General features: G+C 33.6%; 3 protein-coding genes, 1 long non-coding RNA gene, 1 other non-coding gene and 1 pseudogene across 9 annotated transcripts; 3 read left to right on the top strand and 3 right to left on the bottom strand.

The window, feature by feature from the left end:
* Positions 1-360: 360 nt before the first annotated feature.
* On the bottom strand, positions 361-2802 carry LOC106417929 (protein GOLVEN 6-like). 2 transcript variants are annotated; one of them, XM_013858641.3, is made up of 4 exons: positions 1706-2802; positions 1523-1593; positions 1351-1411; positions 361-946 (listed from the first exon to the last, which is right to left on the bottom strand). In XM_013858641.3, exons 1-4 carry the CDS (start codon positions 1812-1814, stop codon positions 828-830), a joined length of 360 nt encoding a protein of 119 aa, XP_013714095.1. In that variant the 5' UTR covers positions 1815-2802; the 3' UTR covers positions 361-827. The 2 variants fall into 2 exon arrangements, with proteins under 2 accessions (XP_013714095.1, XP_013714094.1); XM_013858640.3 differs by having other exon boundaries at positions 1523-1596; positions 1706-2800.
* Positions 2803-5754: 2952 nt separating this feature from the next.
* Positions 5755-9226, bottom strand: LOC106416577. 3 transcript variants are annotated; one of them, XM_022709125.2, is made up of 6 exons: positions 8992-9226; positions 8405-8453; positions 7383-7475; positions 6537-7303; positions 6149-6447; positions 5755-6063 (listed from the first exon to the last, which is right to left on the bottom strand). In XM_022709125.2, the coding sequence occupies exons 3-6, from the start codon at positions 7390-7392 to the stop codon at positions 5961-5963; spliced, it is 1179 nt and encodes a 392-aa protein (XP_022564846.1). In that variant the 5' UTR covers positions 7393-7475; positions 8405-8453; positions 8992-9226; the 3' UTR covers positions 5755-5960. The 3 variants fall into 3 exon arrangements, with proteins under 3 accessions (XP_022564846.1, XP_013712961.1, XP_048624807.1); XM_013857507.3 differs by having other exon boundaries at positions 6537-7285; XM_048768850.1 differs by lacking the exon at positions 8992-9226 and having other exon boundaries at positions 8405-8855.
* Positions 8774-9260, top strand: LOC111209331. The gene is made up of 2 exons (XR_002660979.2): positions 8774-8891; positions 9042-9260. It is a non-coding gene; the product is annotated as an uncharacterized LOC111209331 (long non-coding RNA).
* A 1554-nt stretch (positions 9261-10814) lies between these two features.
* TRNAV-UAC lies at positions 10815-10887 on the bottom strand. The gene has a single exon. It is a non-coding gene; the product is annotated as a tRNA-Val (tRNA).
* Positions 10888-10904: 17 nt separating this feature from the next.
* Positions 10905-12842, top strand: LOC106418594 (translin-associated protein X). 2 transcript variants are annotated; one of them, XM_013859327.3, is made up of 7 exons: positions 10905-11070; positions 11137-11243; positions 11618-11697; positions 11770-11911; positions 11983-12132; positions 12210-12411; positions 12489-12842. In XM_013859327.3, the coding sequence occupies exons 1-7, from the start codon at positions 10986-10988 to the stop codon at positions 12584-12586; spliced, it is 864 nt and encodes a 287-aa protein (XP_013714781.1). In that variant the 5' UTR covers positions 10905-10985; the 3' UTR covers positions 12587-12842. The 2 variants fall into 2 exon arrangements, with proteins under 2 accessions (XP_013714781.1, XP_013714782.1); XM_013859328.3 differs by having other exon boundaries at positions 10929-11070; positions 11143-11243.
* Positions 12843-13069: 227 nt separating this feature from the next.
* On the top strand, positions 13070-14492 carry LOC106418592 (annotated as a pseudogene).
* The last annotated feature ends 259 nt before the right edge of the window (positions 14493-14751 follow it).

The following is a 14751-nucleotide window of genomic DNA, read 5'->3' as shown; positions in this document are numbered from 1 at the left end:
TAGAAGAAATCTTGAGAGTTGGAGTCCAAATGGATTTTTTATACTATAATTAGAGGTAAATACATTCCAGTGTAGACGGTTTTGTATTTCATTTTATTTTTTGACAATAGACGGTTTTGTATTTATAAAGAAAAAATATATTAATTATATGATGGAGCTATGGAGCTAAATATCCAGTTATTTTTCATTTCTTTTTGTTTAAATTGAATATCGAGTTTAGTTTGATTTAAGCAACATCTGTCACGAGTGTGTATAAATAATTACATTAATGTGTTGGCTTCTGTATATAAGCATAATGATCTCCACATACCTTACAACCAGTAACCGTATTAAAAGTGTAAAGTGAATTTGAGTAGAATATTATTAATCACTTTGTCCATCCAAAAAGAAGTAGAGGAGAATGTTATTAAGCATGAATCAGGCAATAAAAATTGCTACAAATCATATTCGTTTAACATACTAAATTAATCATTTTCTTTCCCGTATGCACAGTGCAATCATATTCGTTTAACATCTGAATCAGCCACCATGTTACAGTGCGTGAAACGACGAGCAGTTAATTAGCTCAACCCCCAACCCAGAATTTTAGGGGTTTGCTCATTTCTTGTCGGTCATTAATCATTAATTAACTAAAAGTAAATCTATGAAGAGAAAGAATAAACACGAACAATTCCGTTACAACAATCTCCCTAAAACTTGTTCCTTAATATTCCCAACGAAACTAACTAGTATGTTATACCAACTACTAAACTATCCTACACTATCTTAATTAATTAATTGATTAATCTAGCTGAAATTAAAAGTTGTATTGAAAAATGCAATTGGACTTAGAGGTTGTGAACTGGCCGTCTTCTTCTAAATTTTGAATAATCCATTGATAGATATTTCGATAGAGCATTCTCCTCTTCCTTTTCACCTATTTTCTTCTCTTCACTCTTAGATTTTCCTGAGAACCAAATAAACATAAACGAGAATCACTACATTTTCATTTTTTTTAAACATAATCAAAGATTTGTCGAATCTTTGTGTTTTTCCTTTATGGCTTTAGGCTTTTAGCTAGATGCTCATGCAAATTACTTTTTTTATATCTCTGGAACTAAAAGCAAAGCTCTGAAGAAGAAAGCAAAAAAAGTATTAACGACCTACCATTTTTCACTGACATGGTCAAAGATTCACATGTTTGACAAAAATATGTATTTAGGGGATTCGTTTGGCATAACTGTGGTTTTCCTAGCTATCTATTTGTTTTTAGAAAACAAAATGGCTGATTAACTTCTTTTGTTTGGGGGGGAAAATGGCTGATTAATTTATTTACGAGAAGAGCTTATCATTTCCAAATGATTGACTTACCAGAGGAAGAAGTGACTTGAAGTTGTTCGCTTGAACCTTCAGGAGCACCTGACTTCATCACCTGTTGTTTTGCAAAAGAGATCGAGGTGCCACATATGAAATTTGATTAGAAACTTTCCATATAATTAAAACTGAATATCTAAAGTGATAAATCGATGCACCAATCTCTTACATTTACATGTTCACTAGAGATGATCATGAGTTTCCTTGGCGCCATTTTAATAAAAATCTTTTCGCTTTCACCTGCTGAATCATTGTAACAGAAGTTCGTCAATCCATGAGAAGAAAAGTATGTTTCCGCTCTAAAAGAAGCAAGACTACTACATCTAAAAAATTTACAAATATGTTCGAGTACCTTGGCTAGGAGATGAGTAGCGAGGGTGGAGTTGTAGAGAAGATGTTGGAGTTAGAAGCAATAACAAAACCAATGCACAAAGCAAGAAGGTGATACTAATTAGCTTCATTGTCTTGAAGTGATTTTTTTTTGTGCGCTAAATTTGTCTTGAAATGATTTTAGCTGTGAGAAGGTTTTTTGGTGCTGTGCTTTCTTTTTCTTCTTCTCCTCTTCTTTTATATCAACCAAAAGGAACTTACAAACACATATGTATATCTATCTATATAGTATAATATCAGTGTGTGTATGTGAGATAGAGTGTGCACGAAACACAAAAGTGAGAGTTCCAAAACGAGTTAAAAAAACAAATAAATTTGTCAAGGTTTGAAAAGGAGGCCACGCCATTGAAGCTCGTTCTCGGGGTTGTCTGTCTTGGGACAAACACAAGTTTCAAACCCAATTTGTCGAGTCTTCACCTTTCTGTCTTTGTTTTGTCTCTTTTCTTTCGCATATCCCACACGTTCTGTATCTATTTATCTACCATTCTCCATTTAAGTTTTTCGTATATATTATCATCTTTTACAAAATGTATGTATAAGTGTAATGAAAAAAAAAGAAATGTATGTATATAAAGAGCTCATAGTGGATCATCGTTCAGAACCCTTCTTTACACATGTAATTTATCTTCATTTTTTGTGTTACAAAAATTGGTTCTACTTTTACTATATGGAAGCTCAGAAGAAGATCACATCCTATTGAAGTGCTAGATGACTATCACAATCAATTTTTGTTAAGATCCCAATGCAAAAATTAGAATAGACATAAAGTGATATTCTTTTGACTCTTTATTGAAATGCTAGATGACTATCACAAACCCAACAAAATTAATTTTCTATAGAATTTGATGTTCTTTTCTATAGATTGTCAACAGTTGATATTCTTTTCTATAGAATTTTCTTCACATCTATAATATCTTCTTAAAAAAGTATTATTTTGTTCAAAGATTCTCAGATTAAAGTTGATGACATATGGTCTATACTTTATATTATTTTATGCTTGCTTCTCTATGCGAGTAGGTACAAGTGGTTGAGATTATCACATCATAATTGCCTAGAACATTTGCGCTCTCATCACACATTTTTTTGACATGCACACGCATAAATCTATACTATTAAAGCAGGATCCTATTGTCATAATTACCTTAGGGGCATGTTTCCTTCACTAACATTGCATGTTTCATTAAGGGCAATTAAGTAATATTAATAACAAATCTATATTGGGTCATTATTTTTGGATCCAGCCCAAATCAAATCTCTCTTGGGCCATTTGGGCCTATTAAAAAATCAGATTCAATTCTCACCTTTTTTTTTTCCTTTGGACCATTGAGTCCAAGTTCAAATAATTTTTTTTCAACTATTCTTAATTATTATTTTTTTCTTTTCTTAATATAATTTAAGCATTCATAAAAATAATTGATTTTTTTTATTGAAAAGTATAAATCTTTATTAAAAGTATATAATTTTTTAATTAAAATATTAACCCCATAATAAAATTAATTTATCAGAGTTATACCAACTTAATTCATTAAAAAAATAAAGTTTAATTTTTTTAACATAAATAGTCATTTAAAATGATCTATACTATTAAAGCAGGATCCTATTGTCATAATTACCTTAGGGGCATGTTTCCTTCACTAACATTGCATGTTTCATTAAGGACAATTAAGTAATATTAATAACAAATCTATATTGGGTCATTATTTTTGAATCCAGCCCAAATCAAATCTCTCTTGGGCCATTTGGGCCTATTAAAAAATCAGATTCAATTCTCACCTTTTTTTTTTCCTTTGGACCATTGAGTCCAAGTTCAAATAATTTTTTTTCAACTATTCTTAATTATTATTTTTTTCTTTTCTTAATATAATTTAAGCATTCATAAAAATAATTGAATTTTTTTATTGAAAAGTATAAATCTTTATTAAAAGTATATAATTTTTTAATTAAAATATTAACCCCATAATAAAATTAATTTATCAGAGTTATACCAACTTAATTCATTAAAAAAATAAAGTTTAATTTTTTTAACATAAATAGTCATTTAAAATGAAATACGATAAATAAAGATAAAATGTTTAAGTCTTTTATAAAATAAAATACAAATATATGAAAATGTGACATTTACTAAATATTTGTCAATTGAAAAAAAAAAAAAAAATAAACCCGCGCTTTGAAAGCGCGGGTCAAAATCTAGTTACTTACTTAAAAGCTCTGCCCACATGAGGTGAAGATGAGAACATCACTTTCATGTTTGTTACAAAACACCTTTGGTAGCATCATTGATCTTGTCACGTTCCGAAAGCATTTCAACTCAAAACACTAGTCAATTACAAATAAATACATATGTGTGTTAGGACCAAAAGATTGTAAATCAACAGGCCTTGTCTGTACCGTGTCACGTTTTATGTTTTGAAAAAACAAGTCCACTATCAGTAGAGATGTCAAATGGGCGGTTTGGGCAGGTTTGGTGTGTCCGAATGGGCTTTAGTTTTTTGCTGGACATTTTTGGTCGAAGTCCAAATAGAACCATGTCCAAATGGGACCATAACAAAATAAGATCATGATTTGTTGGACTGTCCATGGGTCCCATACGCCCACTTAATGTAAGCAACATAATTTCAGTTTTAAAAATTGAAGAATCCAAGTTTCAATTTTAAAGATGTCACACCAAACTTAAACTTCAATTTTAAAAATGAGTTCATCTAAACAGCAAAATGAGTTACTCTCATGAAGAATTTACCTTATTCGTGAGTCGTGAGTCTCGTGACTTTGGATTGAGCTCTTGCGGAAGCAGTCACAACCAGCTTCGTTATGAACACAAATCACCGATCCATCTAAGTATCTAACACATAACCAATGATACAAATCAATAGCTAATAATAATAAAAATCCATAACACAAATCACACATAAACAGTTCGAAAATGACGAAATCAAACCTTTAGTTGACGAAATCAGAAGACGGCGAAGAAGAATCGAAGCAATCAAAGAAGAATCGAAGCACTCCGAGAAGAAACAAAGCAATCTGAGAAGAAACTAAGCAATTAGAGAAGAAATCGCATAAGAATCACTGAAATCGCAGAAAAATAAAGACGGTGCAGAAGAAAGTGTTTTCCCCCAATTTTTTGAACCCTAGACATTTAAGGTTATTGGACCGCCCATTGTCCAACTGGTTAAACCCAACTTTGTCCATGGATGTAGTTGGGTTCGTCCATTTGAACAAAAATTATTTATGGTTTAATATGGGCCTGTCCATTTTGGACCATATCTATTTGGATACAGACCATCCATTTATAGCCCGCCCATTTGACATTACTAACCGTCAGATAGACTCTGATTTGTATAGGATTAAAATATAGCATGACCAGAACAGGCCACGTAAAACCTGTTAATTTTGTTTTCGATTTTGTGATTTAACAATGAGTTGGCTAGAAAGAGTATCTCCAACGTTAATTAGCTTGTATTTTTATTATATATTAAGATCAATCTGCTGCAATCAAATCAATCTATTAGGATCAGATTGGCATTATTCCATCATGACATCCTAATCACAATCATCATCGTCGTGAAAATATTATATGTTTATAGCATATGATAATTTTATTAACGGATGATTAACCCCTAATTCAAAATCTCCTAAATAACCAATAATTCAGATTCAAAAAGATCCAAGAAATAAGTCATCAACATATAGTATTTTATAAATGATCTGCTGTGGATTAATTATATATTCAACACACTTACATCACATATAACAAAATTAATTTCAAACATAAAAACGTACGAACTTTATAAAAACGTAATTTTAATCACATTTCCAAAACATGAATAGCAACACAGCAACACCGAGACAACGGTCTTGAAATCGCCAAGAATCCGAGACAAAGGTCTTGGAAACAAGAAAAGGTAGATTAACCCCAGTCGCTGATACGTTTGACCAAAGAGGCAATGACCATTGAAATGTGGGAAGCTGGAAAACTCTTAAAATAATCAAATCACTAAAAGCTAAACCAAAGAATGAACATGCATGAATAAAATCAAATAATAATGAACTCATCCGTTACACAACCCCCACCATTTTGCATCTGTAACCAAACTCAAAAGCCCTAAACTGTTAAACCCAAAAAATAACACTACCAAAATGCCAATTACACACCAAAACTATAAATCATTCTTCTTCCTCTTCTATGCTTCAAAGTGAAAAGCTTTTGGACTGGTTGATTAAGAGAATCTACAGCAGAGAAGGATCTCTCTCCATCCTTTGAGTCTTCTCTTCTCAGCTTTAGCCATTCTTTCAGGACTACTGTTCCATTCTGACTGCAATCTGCAAAACAAAATCATCAGAAAGATTACTCTTTTCAAGTCTCACAAAGTGATAGATATGATGAGATGAGAAAAAAGCAAAATACATTGGGAAAGCAAAGGATCTTCCACTCGTTGTGCTTGCATCAGAACGAACAGAGAGGCGTCCAGAGACTACAACTGGTCCTGAGTATGATATATGACCTGATATTGAAACTGCTTCTGCTGCTGAGAAACTTGTCTCTCCAAATCCGCTAGAGAAAAGTTTGCCATCTTCAAACGAGTCTGGTTGTTGCTGATCGGTTCCAGGCCTTTCAGGTTCATGAGAGGTTGCTATAGAAACAGAGGAAAGCTTCTCCTCTACCTTTCTTGGCTCCTCTGTTTCTAAGCTTCTTTGTTCATTCTCCTGTAGTCCAGTCACACACATCAGCAAGTTAGGACACTTTTGGATTGAAAAATTGAAACTTTACTAACAAATGATGAAATGTATATTGCCTGAAGTTGAGATGGAGATTTTTCTTCACTTCTATGGCTATTGTTAAGAGGTTTTTGTTCATCTTCACTTGATAGAATAATACCTCCCAAAGTTAAGACATTCTCTGATGTACTAGCCACTACCTCCTTGGCTTCTTTTGTCACAATCAAATCCTCCTGATTGCAACTTCTAGAACCTTCAGCATCAGCTAAACTTTCTCTTGAAAACTCTTCCACATCTTGGTTTGTCTTAGAATCATTACAAAGCTCAGAACCATCAAGCTTACCGTTTCTGTCTTCAGGGGACTTGGTTTCCACCAAATCCTCTGAGTTACACCTCACAGAATCTTCCTCACCGAATAAGAACTTCTCTTGGACCGGCACACCTTCATCAACACATATATCCTTCACTACATGATAAGTACTCTCCTTGTAACAAACAACAACCTCAGGCGAGTCACAAGCCGTGACGTTCTTGTCCATATAAAACAAACCACCCTTAGCAGCAGTATCTTGACTATTACCTCGTATCATCATCTTTCCAGCCTCATCAGAATCTCCACAATAGTGGTGTTTCAAAGCTTTGTTGTTTCCATCATTCTCTTTATCACATTCGTCGCCGCTTCTTGTATCATAAAACAACTCACACACATTGTTCTTGTTTTTAGGAATCTTTAGCTCTGCATCTTCTCTAATCTCTTCAGGGCACTTATGATGCTTAGATTCATCTTTGAAACTCTCTACTGAAAGTCCAACAACGTGATCATTATCTGAATTTTGAAAAAAATCTACTTAGTGGTTTGTACGAAACATTCAAAGAACATCGTAAGGTTATACAATGCAGAAAGACTTTTTTTTTTGTATTACCTGCTATCATCGTTTTAAGAGAGTAAATCTTGCATCAAGAGAAGATATTCTTCAACACACCAGAGCTTTATATCTTCAAGCACCAAAACCAATCTACATCAACAATAAAGAAGTTGCAAAGAGAAGACAAGTATAAGGAAACTTGGTTCTAGAGGATGGAATAAATAAAATTTAATCTAATCTATCTATCTATCTAGAAGCAATCTCCATGCAAGAGTTGTTCATCCAAGTAATGGGACAGGAAGACTGTGACAGAAACAAAACAATGCTTCGAGGAGAAATTATTCCAAAGATACAGAACATAAATATGGTCAGTCACACTCACACATGTGAATGTTTTTTTTTCTTTTCTTTCCTCAAGTCCAAAACAAATAATCATGAGGTCTAAACAGATAATGAAACAGCAAAAAAAGATGCAATCAACCACTACCTGATCACTTTCCAACCTTTTGCTAATGTAGAGAAAATTACATTTAGATAAAAGCTGTGATGCCATGATGATAAGCAAGAAAGTTTAATATGGATAACTTGTAACGGTTGTAATAAGATTGATTGCAATGAATTACATAGGTTACATGAGTGTGGCAAAGTATCAGAAAAAATGAATCGTTTGCAATGTCATACAAACAAGAAAGATAAAGTTTTGAACTTTTTTGCAAAGCTTTTGTTCAAAACAAGCTACAATGCAATCAATCAGTCCCATTATTAAAAATAAAAAAAATTGGATAAATATAAATAAGCAAATGGAATTTGCAGGACAGAAGAATCCAGAACTGAAAAGCCCAGGAAAAAGTTTCAATTATTAAAAAACACAATCGGATCTATTGTAATAAAAAAACTAATACTCTAATACAAATAAATAAATAAAATCAAAACTGGTGGAGTATATACAGATCTAATAACTAGAATCCAAATGAAAAGCCTAAACATGAATCAAAGATCAAGACTTTTCCAAGAGGATACTTCCACAACAGTGAAACACACACCAGAAACTACAAACCCAAATTTAAAAAGAAACTTACTTGATCAGCAGAAAAACAGAGAGACTCACTCAACCTTTCTTCCTCCAACCTAAAATCAACCATTAAATAAAACAATTACAAACAATAGATTGAAGAAGAAAATCTCAGAACCGTTTGGAGATGGAAAGCCAGATAGATACTTTCTGGTTGTTAATTTTTTTAAGAAAAAAAAAATCTTGAAAACACGTAAAAGGAAGTTAAAAGGTCAAATCAAAAATCACAATCTCTGCATTTAATATGAGAAGAGAGAGAGATAAGAGATACCAGAATAGTTAGAAACTAGAAACAAACTCTCTTTCTTCTTTACTGCCCTTTTGATTTTGCATTAAATTGCAAACCAAACCCATAAAATCAAAAATTCTCATCTATTCAAACCAACATTTAATGCCACCATTTATTAGAATGACAAAATGGGTTTTTATTTTTGGTGTGATTAAGCAAAAACAGAGTATTTTCCTGCTAAATTGATTCACTTTCCCGGAAAAAGGTAAAGACTTTCTTGAATCATTCAAAGATCTTAACAGTTTTTCGAGAAATGATTGAAAGTAGGAACTTAAGTAAAATCTAAAGAAAGAAAGTGCACTTACCGATACTCTCTAGTATCTTCACTTTACTTGTAAAACTGAAACTTTCTCAGGAAATCATGAGCAGGAATCGTAAAGAATCGAGCAACCCTTTTTCTCTCTAGCTGTCTATTTTTACTAGTGTGTCTGAACTAAACTGGAAAGATTGAAACTTTTTCCTCGGAGAAAGTGGAAATGATCAAAGTTCGTTGTATCATCAAATGGGGAGAGAAAGACCTCACAGCTTTGGAGAAATCGGATCTATGAAGCGGTGCCCTCTAGAGATTATTTTTCTCTCGTTGATTTGACTTCTTTACTCGGAGGATTCAGATTAAATAACATAATTTTCGGTATTTACAAAAAAGTCAACTATCTTCATTTTTCAGTATTTTAAATCTACAAAAAGTTCATTTTTTGTCCTAATGAGAATGGTTGTCTAATTTTTTTTTGTAGTGCTTGGTTTCACTTTATTCTTGTTAATTGTTCATTACCTTAACTTTAATTATCTAGTTGTGTATTTTAGTGGCTCATATAGTATCGATGAAAATGATATAGACGTGAGTTATAAGTTACCCCGACCTTTAGTTTCATAAAATAATCTTCCACCTGTTTCTTATGATTTCGTATAACAGCAAACACTATAAAAATAACTACACTAAGTAGCCTATTTTCAAAATTTTAAAATGAAAATTAAACGGGTGGCTTGTAGTAGATTAATCTTTGTTACGGTACGTCGCGTTACAACCGATGCAATTCGTAATTTCAAACATATTGTTTAGGGATCGGAGACCAAAACTTAACTTCCAAATATATTTAAGATTTATCATATGATTTGTTTTTATAGAGTAATAATTTTTTGTCTGTTAATAATAGCATTTTTCACCGGTAAATTATGCAGTTGGGTTGGAAATGATTTAATATACGGATCCGCTATAGGCCATTACACGATTTTTTGGTGTTAGAAATATAGCCAGGACAAACAAAGATCCCAATATTAATAAATGAACGGTTAGATATAACTGTCCATATCATGCCTGGTATAAATAATTAAGTAAACCTTCATCCCTTGTCTTAAGAGCATCTCTTATACTCTTTAGGTGTATGTATAGTGTGAATGCTTGTTGCTATTCACACAACAAAATATATATTATCCACTCGAATGGAAGTCGGAATGACTTTGAAGATTACTAAATATATTATATGATAATATAAATATTAATAGATGCATGCATATTAGATTATGTCATCTTTTCTATAAAATGCGCAGAAGCCACGTTGTCTACAATTCCCCTGATTCTACGTGATTTAGCTTTTAAGAAACTAACGGAATTTTATATAACTCTTGAATGGATTGTTTATAAGTTCTTTTTTTTTTTTTTTGATTGTTTATAAGTTCTTAAGCCAAATTCATACACAAACACAAGCAGTTAAATATAAATCATAAGAAAACTATAGTTATGATAACATAATATTAGTTTACCAAAAAAGCAGCAACATAGTGGTCCTTTGTCTGATTTTCACAAAACCAAATGATAAAATTGATAAACACTAACGAAAGTGCGAAAATTACATACTGAAAATGATAGCAGCATAGTTTAAATGGATGATTATTAAAAGCCTAAAACTTCAATTGCTTATGTAAATAAACATGCATTTCTAGTTTTTTGTTACTAAATATCCAATCATACATCTCCACTTTAAAGTTCTAGATGACAAAATAATCAAGTACACACTTCAGTTAACTCTATGCATAGAAATAGTTTTAAAAGTGTAAAATCAAAAACAAATCATATCTGTTTGTGCGACCAAATAAAAACCAACAAGAGTTAAAAAAACAAAAAATATATTGGTGCTGCCCAGGATCGAACTGGAGACCTTTTGCGTGTAAGGCAAACGTGATAACCACTACACCACAGCACCTGATGATTTATTTAGCTATTTTAAAAAATAAGTATATTTGTAAGCATCTCGAATAACCCTTTGGGACTTGAAGCGAGAGGATCGGAGAAAGCAGACAGATGTGGAGTTGTTCATCGGCGTTCCAAAGAGTAGCCTCCTTAATGTTCATGGCTCCCAAGTTAAAACCTCAGCGACTCCATCAAAGTATGTAAATCCTAGGCTTATCTATCGTCTTTCTCAACACCATATTATGATTTGAGGTTTGTGTAGTTGCAGAGACTGGTGCTGAGCAACTGGTTAAGAAAGCAAGGACGATGACTACCGAATCCTCAATGAAAGATGCTTTCTCTCAATACGCTGATTATCTCAACAACTTTGTAAGTTCTCATCCTTAGAAAAGCTCGATGCTAGCTTTCTGGGTTTTTGTTTCTTGTCAAGAAAGATCGAACCTTTGCGTCTTGGGTTTGATTCATTTTGTGAGGTAGAAGATTAAAGGAATTAACTTTTTTTTTTTTTAAAGGAATTAACTTTACATTCTGCTGAGAGTGGGTTCGAGTCATATAGGTAGTGATGTATGAGACAGAAGGCTAAAGGAATGACCTTTCAATGCTGAGAGTTGGTTTGAGTCATATAGGTAGAGATGTCCGAAGTAGAACACCAAAGGAATGATCTTTCAATATGGAAACTTCGATTTTTCTTCTGTTGAGTTTGGTTCTGTGTAGTAACCCACACAGTGTTCTCTCTTTTGTAGAATGAGAAACGAGAGAGAGTGGTGAAGGCAAGTCGTGACATCACTATGAACAGCAAAAAAGTTATCTTTCAAGTTCACAGGTAACTACATCAAACTCTTATGCTCTGTTTTTTTTAGGTGATAATGTTCTTTTTTTTTTTGTTATGTGGCAGACTCAGTAAAGACAACAAAGAAGAGGTTTTGGAAAAAGCAGGGAAAGATTTAGAAGCAGTGAGGGAACAACACTTTGCCCGGCTGATGAAAGAGCTTCAAGGCACTGATTTTTGGAAGCTCCGGCGAGCTTACTCCCCAGGGGTCTGTGAGAGTCATTCATCTTTTTAAAACCATTATGGTTTAACTGATACATGTTTGTGTGTAACTTACAGGTGCAGGAATACGTTGAAGCTGCAACGTTTTACAAGTTCTGTGTGTCAGGAACACTCTCTACTCTCGATGAGATTAACTCTACGCTTTTACCGCTTAGTGACCCTTCTTTAGAGCCGCTGCAGATCAACATCCTTGACTATATTCTCGGGGTATGTTGTATACTCTCTTGGTTTGTATGTTTAACTCTGTTTAAAAGATCTCAGTTTATGTTTGCTTACTTGTGCAGCTTGCGGATTTGACTGGAGAGCTAATGAGGATGGCGATAGGTAGAATATCAGATGGTGAAGTCGAGTTCGCGCAGAGGATTTGTCAGTTTGTCAGACAGATTCACAGGGAACTGTTGCTGGTCGTGCCTCAGATGGATGACAGTTACGACATGAAGTCAAAGATGGAAGTGATGCTTCAAAGTGTGATCAAAATAGAGAATGGTACGTTATCTTAGCAGTATTCTTCTTAGCTTTATGTTGTTATATGTAATTCTTGATTTTGTTTGTTTGTGTATTAGCTTGCTTTAGCGTTCATGTGCGTGGATCAGAGTATATTCCGCTGCTTGGAGATGATGCACCAACGTCGTTCTTATTGGGAGGTGCTGATGTTGAATGATTAAGAAGTGTTCTCTTTTATCGTGAGAACTATGATCACTTTAGTATGGATGCTGCCGAGGAACTTTCAAAGCAGAGGACTCTGAGATCTCTTTGTTGCAAGACTTTTTGAGTATGAATGGCAAAACAAAATGTAGAAGTTTTTTTCTTTTGTCACAATTATCGCAAGCCAGTAGCTTACATTTGGAACTAAAGTCTATGGAGTCTGACGATTGCTTTCTTGTTCTAGTTTAAAAAAGGTTTTGGCCTTTCTTCTTTTTCTTTGTTCTTTCAGAATCGAAGCGGCTCTATATAAAGTTAGCTTATAGCATTTTGTGACAATTTATGTGAAAATCCTAAATCACTCTTCTAAAGTTGCTGGTATAATCCAAATTTTGCCAAGAATTAAAATGTCATCATATTAATATTTTTTTATATATCAGTATCTAAATGGGGTTATGATGACAAATCATATTTGACTTTCTGACACTAGAGACGTGAGAGAAGTTTCCACTCATGGTTTTTTTTTTTCTCTTTAGAATATTATCTCTACGTGCTCTTCAAGTAAGGGCGTGTTGACCACTCAATCAAAAATAATTCTTAGAACTAAAAGACAGATCCAAGAATAGTAAGCAAAATTCTCATTCAACGCAACACTCTTATTATAAGAGGCACACAAGCATTACCCTCATAGCTTAAGAAAAAACATTTCATAGTTTCAAACATTTTTTCTTAAGATTGATCTTTACTCTTAGCAATGTCATCATCGTCATCTGTTCCTGACTACTTGAGAGATGAAAAACTGACACAAGAAACAAGAGATCTGATATCTTCTCTTCCAAGCGAGAAAGGTTGGCTAGTGAGCCAAATATATCAGTTCCAAGGACGTTGGCACACAGAAGCTCTGTTACAAGGAATCTTGACTTGCCAGAAACACTTTAAGGCCAAAGATTCCGACATTATACTCGTCACCAATCCTAAATCAGGTACCACTTGGTTAAAATCTCTTGTCTTTGCTCTCATTAACCGACACAAGTTTCCAGTTTCTTCTGGTGATCATCCTCTTCTTGTTACCAATCCACACCTTCTCGTGCCCTTCATGGAAGGAGTTTACTACGAATCTCCAGATTTTGATTTCTCCCTCTTGCCTTTTCCAAGACTCATGAACACGCACATATCGCATCTTTCTCTACCCGAGTCCGTCAAGAGCTCGTCTTGTCAGATTGTGTATTGTTGTAGGAACCCTAAGGACATGTTTGTGTCCTTATGGCATTTTGGGAAGAAACTTGCTCCTCAAGAAACCGCTGATTATCCTCTTGAGAAAGCTGTTGAAGCGTTTTGTCAAGGGAAGTTTATTGCTTGACCATTTTGGGATCATGTGTTGGAGTATTGGTATGCGAGCCTCGAGAATCCGAACAAGGTCTTGTTTGTTACATATTAGGAGCTCAAGAAGCAGACTGAAGTGGAGGTTAAGCGAATCGCTGAGTTCATTGGATGTGGTTTTACTGCTGAGGAAGAAGTGAGTGAGATTGTGAAGTTGTGTAGCTTTGAGAGTTTGAGTAGGTTGGAAGTTAATAGGCAAGGGAAACTGCCAAATGGAATAGAGACTAATGCTTTCTTTAGAAAAGGAGAGATTGGAGGATGGAGAGATACTTTGAGTGAGTCCTTGGCAGATGCAATAGATAGAACCACTGAAGAGAAGTTTGGAGGTTCTGGTCTCAAATTTTCTTGTTGAATCAATTTTTAAGATTTGTTGTTCTGCTTTCTTTTTCTTTTGCTTTAATGATAGTTTCTTCAATCTTGCGACTTTGCTGTTTTTATGTGAGGGTTGAGTTGTTGTTGTTGTACGAATAAAATGGATTGTTTGTGTTTTCTAATTTTCACCACTATTAAAATGTCAAATGATAGTCAATAACTTCAACATTGATGATTACTATTTGGATCAACATGTTTTGTTTGTTTTTTATATGATGAATAGAGAAGTTTGGAAGTTAATAGAGAAGGGAAATTGCCAAGTCCTCAAAATAAAATGGATTATGCTTGTTTTTTCTAACTTCCACTAGTGAGAAACATGATCACTTTAGTATAGACAATGTAATAAGATCAGCTTATTTCTTATGTATGAACTCTCAGAACTTAGGAGAAAAGATTGTTTGTATTCACTGAACAAAGTATTACAGAGACGTT

This window comes from Brassica napus, chromosome C9 (genome assembly GCF_020379485.1).
Source record: "Brassica napus cultivar Da-Ae chromosome C9, Da-Ae, whole genome shotgun sequence".
Classification (NCBI taxonomy): domain Eukaryota; kingdom Viridiplantae; phylum Streptophyta; class Magnoliopsida; order Brassicales; family Brassicaceae; genus Brassica; species Brassica napus.
This window is presented reverse-complemented; position numbering and strand designations above follow the sequence as displayed.

Excerpts from the sequence above, each read along its gene's own strand:
- LOC106417929 (XM_013858640.3), bottom strand. The coding sequence starts at position 1,814 with ATGAAGCTAATTAGTATCACCTTCTTGCTTTGTGCATTGGTTTTGTTA. Across the intron at positions 1,597-1,705 it reads CTACTCATCTCCTAGCCAAG|CAGGTGAAAGCGAAAAGATT; the intron begins GTACTCGAACAT and ends ACAATGATTCAG. Across the intron at positions 1,412-1,522 it reads TCTCTAGTGAACATGTAAAT|GTGATGAAGTCAGGTGCTCC; the intron begins GTAAGAGATTGG and ends GCAAAACAACAG.
- LOC106416577 (XM_022709125.2), bottom strand. Across the intron at positions 6,448-6,536 it reads AATCTCCATCTCAACTTCAG|GAGAATGAACAAAGAAGCTT; the intron begins GCAATATACATT and ends ACTGGACTACAG. Across the intron at positions 6,064-6,148 it reads AGATCCTTTGCTTTCCCAAT|ATTGCAGTCAGAATGGAACA; the intron begins GTATTTTGCTTT and ends TTTGTTTTGCAG.
- LOC106418594 (XM_013859327.3), top strand. The coding sequence starts at position 10,986 with ATGTGGAGTTGTTCATCGGCGTTCCAAAGAGTAGCCTCCTTAATGTTC. Across the intron at positions 11,912-11,982 it reads GGCGAGCTTACTCCCCAGGG|GTGCAGGAATACGTTGAAGC; the intron begins GTCTGTGAGAGT and ends TGTAACTTACAG. Across the intron at positions 12,412-12,488 it reads TGTGATCAAAATAGAGAATG|CTTGCTTTAGCGTTCATGTG; the intron begins GTACGTTATCTT and ends TTTGTGTATTAG.